Source organism: Perissodus microlepis, chromosome 17 (genome assembly GCF_051167445.1).
Source record: "Perissodus microlepis isolate ML-2025 ecotype Zambia chromosome 17, ASM5116744v1, whole genome shotgun sequence".
Classification (NCBI taxonomy): Eukaryota; Metazoa; Chordata; class Actinopteri; order Cichliformes; family Cichlidae; genus Perissodus; species Perissodus microlepis.
Genome location: NC_140477.1, coordinates 32653982 through 32671648, shown reverse-complemented (window position 1 = coordinate 32671648; position 17667 = coordinate 32653982). Strand labels below are relative to the sequence as shown.

The following is a 17667-nucleotide window of genomic DNA, read 5'->3' as shown; positions in this document are numbered from 1 at the left end:
ACCTGCTCACAGATTTCTCAGAATATGCAGTCTCATCTTCATAAAAGTCCAAGTGGCAATCTCCGGTACTGAAAATGAAGCCAGCGTTGAAGTTCCCAGAACTCTAGTTCCTCCAAGACCAACACCAAGAACGAGTCAATCCCCATAGAGTTCAAATGCCCAACTTCAGAGATTAAATTAAAATGTCCTCACAAAAAATAAATGAATAAAAATTAATAGTGATACTTGGATGTTCCACAACAATTACAAAGCAATGAAACTAACTCTTGGGACATGGAACTTCACCTCTTTGGTTGGGGAAGAAGACAAAGCTAACACGTGAGGCTGAGAAATATCAGTTGGATGTAGACAGGCTCACCTCAATGTACAACATGGGCTCTCGAGCCTCCTGGACAAGGGCTAGACTTAATGTTCCAAACCGGAGTTGCCCTTGGCAAGAGGAGGTGTGGATAGACTCTTATCTCTTGCAGTCTGACAGAGCAAAGCGGTTGATTTACCCGTCAGTCAGTCTCCCTACAGGCACATATGGTCACAAACTGGGTAGTGACTGAAAGAATATATACAAGGGGTGCAAATGAGTTTCTGAAGGGTGGGTGGGCTCTCCCGTAGAGATAGGGTGAGGAGTTTGGCCATTCAAGTAGGATGGAGAGCAGAGCTACTACTCCTCTATATCGAAAGGAGCCAGTTTATTTTGCTCAGGCATATGACTTGGATGCCTCCTGGGTGAGATATTCTGGGTATATCCTACAGGGAAGAGGCCTTGGGGCAGACCAAAGACATGCTAGAGAGATTACATCTCAGGGCTTGCTTGGAAACACCTCAGTGTCCCTCTGGGTGAACAATAGGAAATAGGACTGGGTTTGACTGCTTAGACTGGAACCTGGACCCAGATAAGCAGTAGAGGATGGATGGATGGACAGGCCAATTGAAAGCTTAAAATGGTCCTCCTTGTTAAAGTTGTGGGTTGATTAAGTTTTTAAAAATATGTAGAGATAGTATCCAGTATGAATTGCAATCATTCAGCTTAAAAAAGAAAAAAGATAAAGAAAGAAAAAAAAAAAACATCAAATACTCCAAACATCAATACCCATGACATTTAACTTTCACTTCAGCAACACAAAAAATATGCAAATGAAAACACAGACAGAAACTCATCACCTCAAGGTCTCACTTTAAAAAGAAAAGAAGAAGCAATTAGGTTGCATGACTTCGATGTGGTTTCGTTTTCCTGTGCATTAAGTGCTGGAGATAAAAACATAAGGGCACATATGCACATGACCCCAACTATGTTTAACCCTCAGCACTAGCATATGCAAATCATCACACACAGACACACAAACAGGTGTCTTACACTGCTGATGCGTTTGTCTTTGATGTGTAGAAGCTGTTGCTGTGCCAGCTGCATGTGCAAAAGGTTCTGGAGGACTAGTCCATTTCCAAACATAGCATTCTGCAGGGTAAAAGAAAAGGACATCAGAATACGCACACACACACACACACACACACACACTAAACAATTCAGAGATTTAGATGTTAGTGTGACCTGGTGTGCTTTTCCCAGTGTGAGCAGGGCTGTAGTGAGGGGAGGTCTGAGGAACGGCAGGCTGGTGTGACGCCCGTATTTTCCTAAAAACATAGTCAAACAACAAAGAGAAACACCAGAGCCTCCATTAGTGATTTGCTTTTTTTAAAGTCTCCACCAAAGTACTAATCAATCATCATCTCAACAGGCACACACAGGCGAAATTACAAATCAGACAACCGATCCATCAGTCATTTACAACACATTTCAAGCAATCACACAGCTGGCTGTTTTATAACAAGCACCAGTAAAGCAATACTGGGATATTATGCAAGCACAAAGCAAATTACCTCCCACATAACTTTAACTTTTTTCCCCCCAAAACTTAATTTCTATTTTGGTGTTGAAGACAGATTTTAAAAAGAGCTCTAAAAACAAAAAAACTGTAAACTCCTTTATATACCAAAATATTCTAGAGTCAAATATGAGGCCATCTGTCCAATAGATAAGCTTGGCCCAAACCGGCTGATGCAATAGGACCATGAAGTGCAGCAGCAAATCTGCAGCAGAATGGCTGAAGAGTAAAAACAATCAAGATGTTGTAACGGCCTGACAAAAGACAAACAATTAAGCAGATGAATTTGTGTTAAGCTCACCAATAGATATTTCATCTCGAGTACTTTTGCTCTTGTATGTATATATGCAGAGTATATAGGATTAATTACTGTCATACTTCCTGATGATTTAATGTTTATCATCCACTGATATGGTCTCTTCCTGCCATTAGAGATTTACTTTTCAGGACTTGAGTCCAAATCACTTTTGCAATGCTCTTGGTCTTATTATTTTCTGATTTCCAATCTCCAGTTAATTTGTTGTCCAGTACACTTCTCACAGTAAACACCTCCAAGGCCAGCTCTCGCTGTGAAAGTGACACCCCACTTGATAAGACATCCACTGAGATGTCTTATCACACAGAGTAATGCATTAACAAGTTTCCTTTTGCTCCCCTTGAGCAATACCTCCTGTAGTTTTCTATACCCTTTTTTAAGGGTAACTACGTGTTTGTGAGGAGAGACATTTGTGCTTTCTTTAATGCACCTTCTTTAAAAATACATCACAAAATCCAGTGCAATCCCAATTTCTACATTCAACATACTTCCTGTTTGTGATTCATAAAAACAAAATCGATCACACTGATCTGCACCCATACCACAGATGCACAGCCTTTCTTCTGCTTCTTTTGTGCATGCGTGGTAACACAAGCCTTGGTCATAATAAATGTAAGCGTCAATGCTAATGGTAGCTTCCTCCAGAATAAGTAGAGAAAGTTTAACATTTAATCAAGATCCTAATTTTAGACTTTAATTGTGCATACTCTTCTTTAAGAGAGCTCCCCCACCTCTCTCATTTTCTCTCCTTCCTGTTCTCATTTCTTCCCCTAATGTCACACGATTTCATTTTAATACCTGATTAGCCATTCATCAAATAATGAAGCCACTGCCGAGGTGATTACAGTATATAGGAGGGCCTGGCAGAGGGAGACTCATTCAGCGGAGCTTTGATTGCCAGCCATGCCCTGTAGTCATGATCTAGTTTCTGCCCAGATCATTATCACCAATTTCATCATTTTATATTTGTCTAAATGTTCATATTGACTTGTTGTATAGTGCTTACATTTGTTATCCCACCTCCCAATGTAATGTTTATGCCACAGCTGCCCTTAATTAATAGCACTGCTAATTACCTTTTATGTTTCTATCATGGTTAATCTGCCAGTATGCACAATAGGCCTGTGACATCGTCCACAATAACACCAGTATAAATTATTGATGTGATATAAAAGTGCCATATGCCAACATCAAGATGAGCAGTTACAAGGTTCAGTTACTATAATTATTAAGTGTTAGCAGTTATTTTATACTTATACTTAAAAATTTCCAGGGAAAATACTGCCTAGGCTATTTTCATGCTTACATTTGAAAATGCTCATCAGCTAGTTACATTTATAAATGCTGCCAACTGGATGCTTTTTCTAAATTGATAGAAATATTGATACTGCATAGCATTCTTTAAATATTGTGACAAAATGATGAGCTTAAAAATCTCCCACCCATAATGCGGAAGCTCTTAATTACAATTTTAATGCTAAAATATCACAATTTTTAAGTTTTATGTTTTTTCAAAAAAAATTGAAAAAATAGTAAACCAACTGCAGAGGCTTCTGAGGCCTGAAGCTTTTCCATTCTTGCTTGATGCAGGTTAGGCCCACATTTCATAATGCGCAGAATGTTTTTTAGATGAATGACAGCTGTGGACTTCAAGCAGGCCAGTTTATCACCTGGAATCTTTCCCTGTGGAGCCATGCAGGTTCAATGTGAGGAGGATACATCTGGCACCATCTTATAGCATTAAGCAAAAATGTATGCACCAAAAAGCTGTTCTAAAGCTGTACATATCATTTCAGCATTAATAAGGCTTTAACAGATGTACAAGCTACCCATGTCATGTGAACTAATGCACCCGTACACCTACAAAGAAGCAGACTTTTTCAGATTTGATTGGTCAGATGAAAGTACAGTTTTCCCCTTCAACTCACCTCAGTCTTTTATAGTGGAGGATGATGTTCATCTGTTTTTTAATTGCATTATAGAGTTTTAACTTTCATTTTCAGATGCCACAGCCTGTGTTCAGTCTTCCTGAGCCAATGCTTGGATTTCCAATTCACTGTCAGATAATCCACTATCCAGATGTTAGGTGTTTTTTTGTTTTTTTCCCAGATGTACAACTTTTTCAATGTTGCCATAATCTCAGCTAGCATGTAGCATGATATGCTAGCATGATATTTAAAGAGAAACCACTTAAAAAAATAAAACACCAGTTCTAACTCCACATATGTTGCCTTTCTTTTTTAAATATATATTTATATAAAAAAATTGAGAAACAGAACTTTCATCATACAATGTTTAAAAATTATTTTGGAAAAAGAATTCACAGGTTTTAGGCTATAAATTTTGTGACACCCCATCCTCAGGATTTTCCCGCCCACTCAACGTTTTTAAGGAAATCATCATCATGCCAACACACTTAACAGGAACATAGGAACAGCCAGAAATACTTTTTACATATTTCTGTACAATACTTTCGTTTCACAGATTTTAAATATAGACTATCCAGCATACCTCCTCTTTTCCCAGTGTGGTACGGTCTCATGAGTATCTGCAGAGCAGCAGGGTTCGTCATACTGGTCAGCAGCTGAGCCAAGTTTGGTTCTGGTAGCAAACCTTTCCTGTTACTCAGAATCTGGAGACAAAACAAAAAACAAGTGAGTGCAACAACACGTGACTATATGTGTGCATGTGTGTATCTGTGTATGTGTGCAGTACAGTATCTGTTTTGATCTTGTCATTAGGAGCCTCTGATGGCTTAAGTAATCATTACACTAGCTTACATCATCAGGATATGGCTGCAATGTCAGCAGAGGGGAGACAAAAGAAAAAAGGCAAGAAAAAATATAAAAGGACAAAGCTGAGAAACGACAGCAGCAGGAGGGAGAGAAAGGACGGGGGAGAAAAACAAGGACGAGAAAGAGTCTGAAGGAAATACATGTTTTTTAGAGACTTCGGAAGGCCACTTTTATTCACAAGTTTGTATCATATTTGAAAAACAGCTTTTTTCACAGTCTGCTGCTGTGCTGGAACCTGGCTAAAGAATAAATAAAAGAACCCACATTATGACACATTACATGACTGCTGCCTTTCCAGCATCAAATTCTGTGCTGACACAAGATGACAGCTTATAGTGAGATGGCCAATATTTATTTTTTTTATTAAGGTTTCAGAGGGCGTTTCGGTCGTTTCAAAAGAAACGGGCACAAAGAAAAATCTTTCAAAAAATGTCTGTCACACATGTAGTTTAGCTCACAGTTTGGGAGCGTCTGCCTTGAACTTAAATACGTCACTTCAAAAGAATATCTGATCAAAGCGCAGCTTTTTAAAATGTAATCCTGCGTCTTGTGCATGGCTTTCACAAATATATACATAATAAATAAGTCTGACGCAAGAATATCATCCTGTTATTATTTTCATTGAAATTTGTAAAGATGATTAGTAAATCATAGTACCGACAGAAAGTCATAGAGCAATAAAATAAGGGATGGGGGGAAGTTTGATATGCAATCGCCTAGATTGCTCATAGAAAACTGGACCTGCCAGTCTAAAAAGAAGAAAGAAAAAAGAAAAAGAAGAGACTCCATCTTAGGCCTGTGTAGCCTTTGGTGTTTATCAGTCCTCAAACTACAACAGAGCAGAGTTGTAAAAGAGGTATAAGCACCGTTGGCTCACAGCAAGAAAGTCCTAGGTGGCCTGTGCCTGTTTTCTTCCAGGAGTTCTGGTTTCTTCTGCCCTCATGCCAAGTTAATTCTCCTGTCAGTGTGAACTTCCACCAAGGCTTACAGCTGGAGCTTGTCCTCCAGCCCTGCACACTGCTCCTGATACTTAGAATGAGTAAAATGCAGAGAGCAAATTTCTCTACAATAACAAACTGACCCCATCACTGACCGCTGTGGAATTCATTTGTTTAAAGTGCAACAGCTCTGCTTTTCCTAATCTTCTGTCATGTGTACAATGGTGGATGTTCAACTGAGGCACATGGTTTCAGCTGTGAGAACAGAAGGCCCCACCCACCAGCGGTTTAGGCCTTCTGTTTAGAAGGTGCAACCAATCAGGAAAAAACGTGATAAAGGGTGGGCTTAAAACAGCTTAGAGGAGCTGCACCAAAGACCAGTGTAAGATTTACGAGGACTGTTTTGCATTACTCAGGTTTTGATCTTTAATATTTTCTTTCATATATATATATATATATATATATATATATATATATATATATATATATATATATGTTTGTTTAAAACCTAACCCAAGTGCATTTTAGAACATTATGTTTAATTAAAGCTGACCTTATCTCACACACAACACTTCTCAGAGTCGTTTTAAACTCTTGTTTTCTTTCCTATTACCAATAAACTTCTATTTAATTTGACATTAAGCTAAATTTCCTGGATCTGAACAGTTCTCTGCTGACTTGCATTTAATCAAAGGAGTTACTGTAAGGCACATTACCCCAAATAAGAATTCAATTACTCATTATGCTGAGGAAATTTCATTCAACAGGCTCAAATGAAATCTTATTGAATTAGACTGCGTCAAATCGAATGGAGCTGCCCGTGCTCTGGTAGATCCTCCTCAGCTCTGACAGTGTGGCGGCAGTACGCGCTGGCCGCCCTACAGACACGGCTATTTAAAACAACATTAGCAAGGATGGTGATGTTTCCTCCTTGCCTGCCCCGAGCTACAGCCTGACTTGAGCACAAGTCAACGTTGTTTCCTCTCTGTCGCATCCCGGAGCCGAGAGCTTTACTGACGGGGATGGGCTGCGTTTGACTCCGTCCTGTCAGCAAGTAAGGAAGAGGAGAGTCTAGTGCACACGTACACTATGTGTATTTGAATGTTCCGGTGAGGAAAACTATTGTTTGTGTGCGCGCGCGCGCGTGTATGTGTGTGTGTGTTGAACAAGGCCAGTCATAGCTGACAGCGTCTTTCAAGGGAAGAGAAGGAGGAGGAGGAGGAGAGCTCTCTCATTTCTTTTCTTTCTGCTGGAGAAAATGTCAGCATGCATCAGTCTGTTTGGCTACTGGCACAAAATCCAGCCACACACCCACACACTATAACGCACACACAGACATGCCAGGGAGGTAAGGAAGCCGCGAAGAAGGGAAAGCGAGAAGTATCGTGTAAGGGAAAAAAAGGACGAAGGGAGAAGAAAGGAGGGAGGGAGGAGGCCATCTGGTCCTCAGCGTTCACACTCACACTCGCATCACACTAACTGTAGAATTGAGAGAATCGCCTCAGAGAACTGTAGACAGGAGCAGGTCTCGAGCTCTTTCTGAAGATCTGATGTTGCTTTTACCAGCTGCTCACATTCACTGCAATAATGCTGAAGGGGCCTCGGGGCACTAATGTAACCTCACAGTCCTCACAGGATCTCTTTCTGTCTTACCTCTTTTTTCTTCCCCTTTTTCTGGTCTCCTCCTCAAACCCCCCCCCCCCCCCCCCCCTTTTTTTTTTGTTTCTTTTACCAATTGCATGTCTTCCTTCCTCCTCAATCGCCCCTGTTAATTTATTCAAAAACACATTTTCCATCCCATCCGTCACAGCTATAACCTCTTTACGTGCATCTGATAGTTCACGCTCTGCAACAGCTGTGATGCCATCAGAGAAAGAGAGACTACAGCTTTTAGCTAAAGTGGAAATTTAGCACTTATAACAGCTCGATAAGGGCGATCCAAAGTATAGAGGACACCTGTGGAGAGTTTGTTGTTGCGCATCCAAGTTGCAAATAAATATTAATATCATTCAGAGACATAAAAAGATCAATAGATGAAATCTTGATGGAATCTTGAATTACACAAAATATATTCATGAAAACCTACGTGACATACTTCAAACTTCAAATACTGTAAAATGAAAAATCTTTAAGATGCTATTTCCCGATGAGCGCAATTTTAAATCTTGTCCCATCATTCCTGTATTTTAAAACGTGATTACGGTTCCTCTGAGAACACTGATGAAAGCCCTGAAAACTCATCTCTCTTCATCAAAGTGACATATGTAGACGTTCAGCCTATGACAACGATCCCTCCAGGTCTTCAGCATGAGCTGCCATTAGTAGGTGCGAATCTGTGAAAATTGCTCCCCACCTCCAGCTCCACCAATGCATCCAACGCCCACCCGCAGTGAAGGCGGTAGCTGCTCACCTTCTATACAAATGTAGGTTTGATGTATTCTGATAACAATAATTATTCTCAAACCTGAGAAAAGAGAAAAGAGAGAACCACCTACAAGCTGACATACGAGGTAGTGATGTGTTTCATTTATCACTCTCTACTTCACAGGAAACATATAAACAGATATAAAATATCATCAGTGTTCGTCTTAATGACATTATCAATAACAATTATGTGTTGCTAATGCTGGATAATCCTTGCTCTTGATTGCAAGCTAGCAGGATACTAACCTGGCTGAGGTTTGTTACATACGAAACTCTCTGAATCAAGTGATTCTGACGCAGTCATTGCTGCACTGCATGTGAAAAACAGTCAGTCACGGTGGTGACTGCTTATTTCATTCACGATATGTCTACTAGCATGAAATAAACACCATCTGGACTGCTCTTTAAGTAGCCATTAACCGCTTCCCTTCTCTGTCCCTAGATTCCTTCCATACCCACGTACACACAAACCTGTCAGGACTCAGTAGCTGTAGTAAATCGAGGTACCCACAGGGATTAGCAGGGACTCCTCCTTTTGGGAACTCTTACTTCTCACTTACTCTCACTCGCTGTATTTACATGCCGTGTGCGGGTTCGCTGGGTGCATCTGTTTGAATGGGTGCACGTATGAGTGTCATAGTGTGTCACTAGCTTGTGGTTTGGTTTATTTCAGGCTGCGGGAGACAGCGGAGGAGCCCAATCAGTCTATAGAACTATAATTATCATGTCAGTGCCTCTCTGCTACCACAGCTCTGTGTAGGAGGGGTATCACAGCTACAAAGACCTTCTCGGCTAGAGGGTGTTCGTGCATGTGCTCCACGTCAAACCTCGGTGTTTCTCAGCAGCGGATGTGCAAGAACCACCCGGCACTGGCATCACAATTAGATGGAAAAGTAGCTGTGAGCATATCCGCTCTTTTTTTGTTGTTTTCCTCTGTTTTTTTTTCCATGAGAAGTCCAGTGTTGTAGCATGTGGTCCTCCACGTATGAGGGAATGCTACAAAATTGAGACTACTGTGACATAACGTTTTAAATTTTGAAAGTAAAATTAGGATTTATGATAGGAAATAGCAAAGGGAATGTTTCAATTCATTTACAGTGACGGTGGGTTTGGAGGTTTAGGGGATGTGGTAAGCTGATGATGGTCCAAATACAGTCATTAATGCCAAGCAACATGGTAGAAATATTGATTCCTGGATGTGTCTGGAATCAGCTTTAACAGTAACTAGGATTTTTGCTACTGCCGGACTTGAGCTGCGGAGAGACGAGAGTCAAATCAGCGAATCGGATGATGAAATTCAAATGCATGGCACCTCAACGGTCCACCTGTGTCAGCTAAGTGGCAGTTAGTTGCCATGGTGACAGCATGTTATGTAACTATAACCAAGTGTCAAAAAGTGATGTGAACTGAGTTTGGCACTTGTTTTTCAAAACAGCTTATAACTCCACCTGGTTTAAAATCCCAGAGAGCCCTGATAACTTGCTCTATGCAGTAGAAAGAAAAAAATAAAGATTTTTCCTTTAATTTGGTGATAAAAACCATGCCCGTAGATTAATAATTGTGGGCTCAGCAGCAGGTTAGAGATGAAAAAATGTCAGAGAAATTTTCCAGCTTCTGTAGGTTAATTTGTTCACTTTAGCTCTGCGCACTTCAAATGGCGTGAAAAAACTGAAAGCTCGCATTTTGCAAATCAGCCGGTCGTTTTGGTTTTTAAATTGTGTTTTTATGTGGGAGCAGCTGGGTGAAAACCTTTGCACATTTTTATGTGGAAGATATAACTGTGACATACTGACATATCCACACTAATAAATTGTGATTCATCTCTCATCGATTCTTCAAGTCTGTAATAAATACAGTACGGCTGGGGTTTAGTCTAAATAACACTTTGGGCAGGTATATTACATTAAAACTGGTGGCTAGTGAACTGTTAAGATTGCTACTAAACCAATGCTGCCGCTAATATTAGCCTCTTCTTGCGTTAACAGAAGGCGACATTAAATGCCGTGTACTGCCGTCTGCGCTCTCTTCAGTACACTCTGTGATGCGTCTGTGATGCTGCTTTCTCCGTAACATACTCACCATACCCTGGGCAGCAATGAGTGCAGCCAAGGTGCTTCTCCCTGAGGTGCCAGGGGTACAGAGTGACAGACGGACCTCCTGTCCTCCCACCAGGGTTCGGTCCATCTCTATCAGCACAGCTTCTGCCTGCTCGGCGCTCTCATATTCCACCACGCCAAACCCTCGCACTGGACTGCCCTCATCCTGAGCAAGCTAGAAGAAACACACGCATAAAAAGACAAAGCATTTATCCAGTAAATCATTCTTTTAGATTTTTCTTCTGTGGCTGGGAACAGAAATGTGGGCTCTAATGTGAAAAATTATTTGAATTTCTTTTTTCCTTGTGTTTGATTCTTCATCTAAATTCCTAGTTGGCCGGGGAACCGGCAACGTCAAGACATTGGTATTGATCACATCCCACAAATTGTATAAACATGATGAATTGAGCTAATTTGTGCTTAAGGAGATCTGAAAAATCCCTATTGACACTTGTAAATGTGGAGCACTACAAAAACCAAAAGAAAAAAAGAAAAGAAAAAGAAAACAACTCGTATCTCGTGTTTTATTTTAGCTTCTTTTTTTCTTTTTTTTACATGTCTTACTGGGGCAGAGTAGTCTTCTTATGCTCCCATTTATTACCAGGATTGCATTCATGCCATTATCAGATTTATGCCTGATAATGGCATGCCTTTTGCAGATGCTCACCTGCTGGAGTGTCTGATTAAAAGCAGGCGCACTCCTGTCATCGTTTGTTGTTCCTGTTAGTTCACAGGAATGCTCCAAATCTACTTGACAGGCTTTCACTAATATACAGTACACCTTTCCACTTCCAGGCATGCCACATTAGCTGTAAGATGTTAGAACTGTCTGCTCACTGGTGGGTTCAAAACATATGGAATAACCTGTCCTGGTTAAATGCACCCAGCAGGCTGGAGCGAGTTCCTTCAGGAGAAAGTGGGTCGAGTGACATAAGGGAGAAATGCCACCGGTAGCAAGAGCAATAGTCCAGCATAAAACCCAACATCAACTTCTGAAAACAACGTAAGTTCTGACACTACAAACTAACGTCACCAGCCCTTCAGACTTCAGCAATTATCTGTAGGAATAAAAAATTAATACGCCACCACTGCAGCATTATCGCCAAGAGCTGTTTAATGAAGTAAATGTATTTTAAAGTGGATTTTTTTTTTTCAGTACGCAAAAGAAAATTTACTGACTTCTTATCAGCCAGTATCAGCTGCTTACTGCTTGATAGGTGTGCCCCCCTCACCAGAGACCTAAAAATACTTGCATTTACTATCTTTTAATAAATCATCGGGGCAAACAAAGGAGGTCAGACACGTTTTTATATCTGCACATTCTCGGCACCATCTAGGAATAGCAATATCATTCATCTAGAAGACTGATTGGCAAAACACAATCTTCTCCAGTGGCAGTTATCTGTGCAGCCCAAGCTACCGTCATGATGCACTTTGACTAAGAAAACGAGAAGCCAGCATGAGAGGCTGCAAAGACTGCAAAGTTATCCGAATCCTAATCCGCCCAATGTTTTCAGAGAGTTTTAGACTAACAAATGCACAAATTCATGCATGTATGGGTTTTTTTCTGTGCATGACTGGCAGACAGTGAAGTGACAGATAACAGTGGAGTGGAGGTAGAAGTGCTTCTCTCAGCTTCTTTTGTCAAAAAGGATAGATAAAGAAATGACATGATGTAAAAGATACATCCTTTTGCTCTTCCTACACCGCTCCAGGGACGTGCACATAGACAGAGATACGCACAAACACAACCTAACATAGTGTCTGTGGAAAAGACAGCTCCAAACTACAATAATCTCCTACTTAGGAGCCGGATCGAATAATGGGCCTTTTTCAGCATATAAACTTGACAGAGCATTATTATCATACATTTATGGTCAGCGGTCAATAAAGACATGTCTCAGCGCTAGAGTGTACTGCTGATAAAGACTGACTTCTCTGTCAAGAAGGCTGAGTCATTTCCATCTTCTGAGCTCAAGCTAAATAATGCAGGCAGGCTAATAGCTTATAGCTAATGGACTTTATCGGATAATGACTATGTCCACAAAGTAATGGCTTGTGGTTAAAACATACCACTTAACGTATTGTTAGCACTGGTTCGATTCATATGAAATACAGCAGGAATAAAAAGGACTGGAACTCAATTTAACTTCTTTCACATTTTAAAGGATGTGTGATCTGTTAGAGACCATTTGAAGGTTTGGTTTGTTAATACTTGCACCATCGCTGCTAAAGGTGCACAATTAGACACCAAAAAGGCAGTTTTCAAATAAATTCATCTTCATTCCAGACACGCACAAACAAAGAGAATTTCGTGGCACTGTTCGAAGTTAAATGCAGCGTTACTTGTAGTGTCTACAAAATATAAACAGCTGTGTTAAAAAAAATCTGCATATTCATAGACTCTGGATATTTCAGCCAAAGAGAAAAGCATATATAATTTCAGGAAGCTGAAACTATATAAATGAACACTTTTATGAGAAACCCTTATCTGATTTCTTATATTAATTTCCATACGGTGAAAGGAAGGTGCACTATTCGGTACATATTGTGCATATTGTGTGGTTTGCTCCCTCTGAAATGCAGCATTTGTGACAGACTTGGCCAATATCACACATGGCTCTGGCCACATCTCCCCACTACTTTAAGCTGCAACCAAGTGATCAGCCAAAACATTACTGACCTTTTTACTTTGAAGAGTAAAGAAGGGGAAAATTGTGCAAAACAAAGCTGAAGAGCTATATTTGTGGTTCACTTTGCACACAAGGTCGCATAAGAGCGTGTGAGTCATGGAGGCTTTTATATCAATCAACACAGTCTGTATCGCACAGGCCAAATGTATTTTGAAAGGTGCAGATGCTGTGAAATACCAATCAAGTAGCAAGCAAAACAGCAGACCAATGTGAATACTGGTCCTTAGCCATAGCGTGAGATTTGTCGTGTTAATTGTGGATTAACGTTATTTTGACCAAGTGCTTTTATAGTACATCAGCGCAATGTTGTTAATGAGTGAAGTCAGCTTTGGTTTCTTTTGAGAAAGTAGCATAACTGTGAGGTTGGAGTAATTTCTATGGAAGGATGTAATCTGTGGGCATCTTTCTCACCCTCAACCGGTTGCAGCAGATGGCTGCTCATCCCTGATCCTGGTTCTACCAGGTTTCTTCCTGTTAAAAAAGGGAGTTTCTTCTTCTCATTGTCACCAAGTGCTTTTTGGGGTTTTCTCTCTATCCAGCTTTGTCACATCAGCATCAGTCTTCTTGGAATTTTTATTTTTTGAATCTCTACTGGAAGCAGTTCTAGATGTGACACCATCACAACACTGGTGGAAAAAGGCCTGGCTACTCTCTTATAATGTTGCAATAAACTCTGATCTTGAGGGTATGCAAGTCAATGAATCCAAAGTCCAAGTGACAAATTTCTAATGTGAGAGCAATGAATAAGTCCTTCAGGGTTAAACAAAGCAGAACGGGACAGAACAACAGAGACATTAATACGAATAATGATCAACAATCAGGCAGCAACAGCAGCGTGGAGCAGCAGGTGGTTTTAATGATACATGTTTGAAGGTAATTCTGTCCATGAATTTGCTGCCTGAAATAATGCAATATTAAATACAAGCAGAGCTGGAAAAAAACGAGGAAGAAGGATGATCAACAGAAAATTAGCACCTATAATTTCAACTCATTTGGATGCTCATTGATTCAGTTATTCTCAACCAAATGTACCAGACATATACTGGTTTGTACATTTGGATTTGTAGGTTTTCAGCTTGAAATTCTTAGAAACAGTTTTTTTTTAGGGGGGGGGGTTAGTATTTTCTGACATTTTAAGGTTAACCATTGTTTGAATACCTTCAGAAAGTTGAGTTAAAAATTAGGAAAACATCTTCAGCAATAAATTAAAAATAAAATACAATCAATTCAACTAAATGCAGCTTTTGCTAATGTTTTACCACTGTTCGCCAAGAGGTGAAGATATGTGAGTTTTCTCAAGTCGCAGTTTTGACCTCTAAGGGCCAGCATATGAATCGAAGTACATGACTAAGGTCTACACAGAAAAAAACCCCAATATGAATAAGTCTTCTGATGCCTCCACATGCAGCATAAAATCAGGGAGGGTATAAGAATTCATACACAAAGGCTTTCACATTTATGTGAGCAAATCAGAAACTTGATTATTTATTTTCAACTGCTGCAAACAGCTAAGGCATCAGCTAAACTCAGAAGAGTTTCAAACTCTGCATTTACATTGCACATATGCACATACAGTACTGTGCAAAAGTTTTAGGCAGGTGTAAAAAAAATGCTGTTTACAAAGAATGCTTTCAAAAATATAAATCGTTGTTTATTGGCCCCAGATGTATTCTGCAGCAGGACAACGACCCAAAACATACAGCCAAAGTCATCAGAAGTACTGGAAGTGATGTTATGGCCCCACAGAGCACTGATCTCAACATCATCGAGTGTGTCTGGGATTACATGAAGAGACAGAAGGATTTGAAGAAGCGTACATCCACAGAAGATCTGTGGTTAGTTCTCCAAGATGTTTGGAGCAACCTACCAGCCAAGTTCCTTTGTTGTTGTCGTGTACCCAGAAGAAGAACTGATGCTGTTTTGAAGGCAAAGGGTGGTCACACCAAATATTGAATGATTTAGATTCATTCACTGCATGTTGTTGAAATAAATAATTAACACTTCAATTTTTGTGCTGTATGTGAGTAGTTTATGAAATGATTACATTTTTTCTTTCCTTTCTCTTTGTTGTAAAAATAAAGGAATTTTGAATCAGTGGAAAGCAAATGCATTTGTACTTTTTCAGCACGAACACTGACGCCTGTTAGCTTCAACACTCAATCAAGTGGCCCCTCCACTTCCTCCCACCTCTCAGTCGTCTGCTGTTCCCTCCAGCCTGAACAGGGGGATGGAGAGATGGATGGCTGAATGAATGCAGGGAACACAAGAGGAATATGCACGTATGTGTGGAGGAGTAGGTCGATAGGCTATTATCATCAGCATATATTAAGCAAACTGCATGGAAATGACCGGAACCACTTTACCACTTGAGATATGGATGGATGGAAGGGGGAGAGAGAGTGGGAGTGAGGAGGGAAAAGAAAGAAAGTAAGTGGCGGAGGAAGGGGACATAAAAGTGAGGCAGAAAACATCAGTGATTGATTAAGTGACTGATGGTTGAAGAGAATGAGGGGAGGTGGGCTGACAGAGAATATGAGCCAGAAAAGACAGGAAGAAAAACACATAAAAACTTTCTAACCACACACACACACACACACACACACACACACACACACACACACACACACACACACACACACACACACACAGACGGGTATTCATATCTTGTGAATCTAATTCAGCGGCCCCTTTTTTGCGCCACAGACCAGTTTATGTCCGACAATATTTTCACGGACCAGCCTTTAAGGTGTCGTGGATAAATACAGCAAAATAAAACCAGTACCGGTAAACTGAGTTAACGATAAAAACGATAAAAAAAATAGTGATAAAAACCGATAAAAACCCTGAAAACTATAAATTTCACACCCGAGCCTCAACTCTCACGGCCCGGTACCAAATGACTCACGGACCGGCCCGGGGGTTGGGGACCGCCGATCTAATTGACATAATGCTTTCCCTAGCCCTTACCTAACCATAACCCAAATGTAACCCTGACACTAAAGCCACATTTTGAGTCTTAAAAATGCCTTCAAACTCATGGGGAGCAGGATTTTGGTCCCCATAAGGTGTGTTGATCCCCACAAGTATAGTAAACTTCCAATTTTTGGTCCCCACAATGATATGAATACACACTCTCACACACACGAGTGGAAGTGGGTAAACTGTGAAACAAACATTATATATCAAATTGGATTCTGTGAAAATGGCATTCAGACTGTCATCAACTTGTGTTTGTGCGCGCATTCTTGAGCAAGGATGCAAAGACTGAGTGAGCTTCTCCCTTAATTGTTTTTTCTCCGACTGCACTCACACAACAGAAGACTGGAATATATAAAACATTCAATCATTATTCGAATCTGCACAATTATGCAAATTTAAAATGGGCTTGTGCATACTGTATCTGAGCCTTGTGGATGCCAGTTGTCATTTAGCTCTCTTTCTCTCTCTGTTTCCATGTGTACAGTCTCTTTAAAAACCCAACACCCCTCCAACAAAGACCATAATTTCTGGATCATGGTTTGAAGATTGAAATGTCCTCTTATTGCAGGAGTGTTCACATTAAGACTACTGTACAGAGAAAGACAAAAAACAAAAATATTTCTGATCTAATGTCAAGTTTCCCAGATTTTCCTTCAAAATTATGCTTTAAATGCCTTTGGATGATAAAAAATAAAAAAACCAAAACAGATTTAAGATTGAAATCAGAAACTGTTTGCATTGCAATGATCCTTTTTTCTGTTTTTTTCCTATCACGTGTGGCTCTACCTTGTCCTCAAGGCGGACTTTGAGAACATTAAAGAGTAATTATATGAGCAAATTTAGCACTCCGTGCTTCATCCTCCAAATTATTCTTGATGCAAATCAAAAACAGATTGGCCCAGAAGAAACTCCTTCTCCTGCAATATGCAATTACCCTGCACCAGTCTAATTAGCACATTTTTTTCCACACTTTGGCCAATAGGTAGTTATGTTTGAATAACAGATTACGCAAACCCACTGCACAAACTCAAGTCCAGGGAAAATATGGATTTTTGACTAAAAGCACAGTTTTCTTTGAGCGGTGCATAAAAGCCAAACTGTGATGCATAAGCCTTCAAACTTCACTTGCATGCAATACGCTTAGAGTTGTCATCTTTATGTGTCAGAAATCATCATCACTGCATGCACTGACATGTTTGTTTTGATGCTGTTTAATAAGAAAATGAGGCATACTCTCACCAGTCACTTTATTCGGTGCCCCGGTTCAAGTGCTTAATACAAATATCTAATCAGCCAATCACATGATCTTTCTTTTAAGCCACACATTGAAAATCTTATAAAAAAAACATTCAGATTAAAAGTAAGTTGTGAAAAAACAATTTGTTGCTGCCACCTTCTTACATCACATTGATTATGGTGACATTATTTGAGGGCTCCTGTTAGCTCTTTACAGATGTTGCATACTGTTTATCATGGAGCGGTGAGATTCATCACAGGATGTCTCTGTGTTTCTTCACTGTTCACATGCAGACTATTGCATTGGTATAGT

The 17667-nt window shown here is 40.1% G+C and overlaps 1 protein-coding gene across 1 annotated transcript in view; it reads right to left on the bottom strand.

The window, feature by feature from the left end:
* raver2 (ribonucleoprotein, PTB-binding 2) overlaps positions 1–17667 on the bottom strand; it is a 101260-nt gene that overhangs the window by 16671 nt on the left and 66922 nt on the right. Inside the window, exons 5-8 of the mRNA XM_084910039.1 lie at positions 10430–10621; positions 4705–4825; positions 1544–1626; positions 1352–1450 (exon numbers count right to left, since the gene is read on the bottom strand). Coding sequence (XP_084766165.1) covers positions 1352–1450; positions 1544–1626; positions 4705–4825; positions 10430–10621 — 495 coding nt within the window. The remainder of the gene's footprint in view (positions 1–1351; positions 1451–1543; positions 1627–4704; positions 4826–10429; positions 10622–17667) is intronic.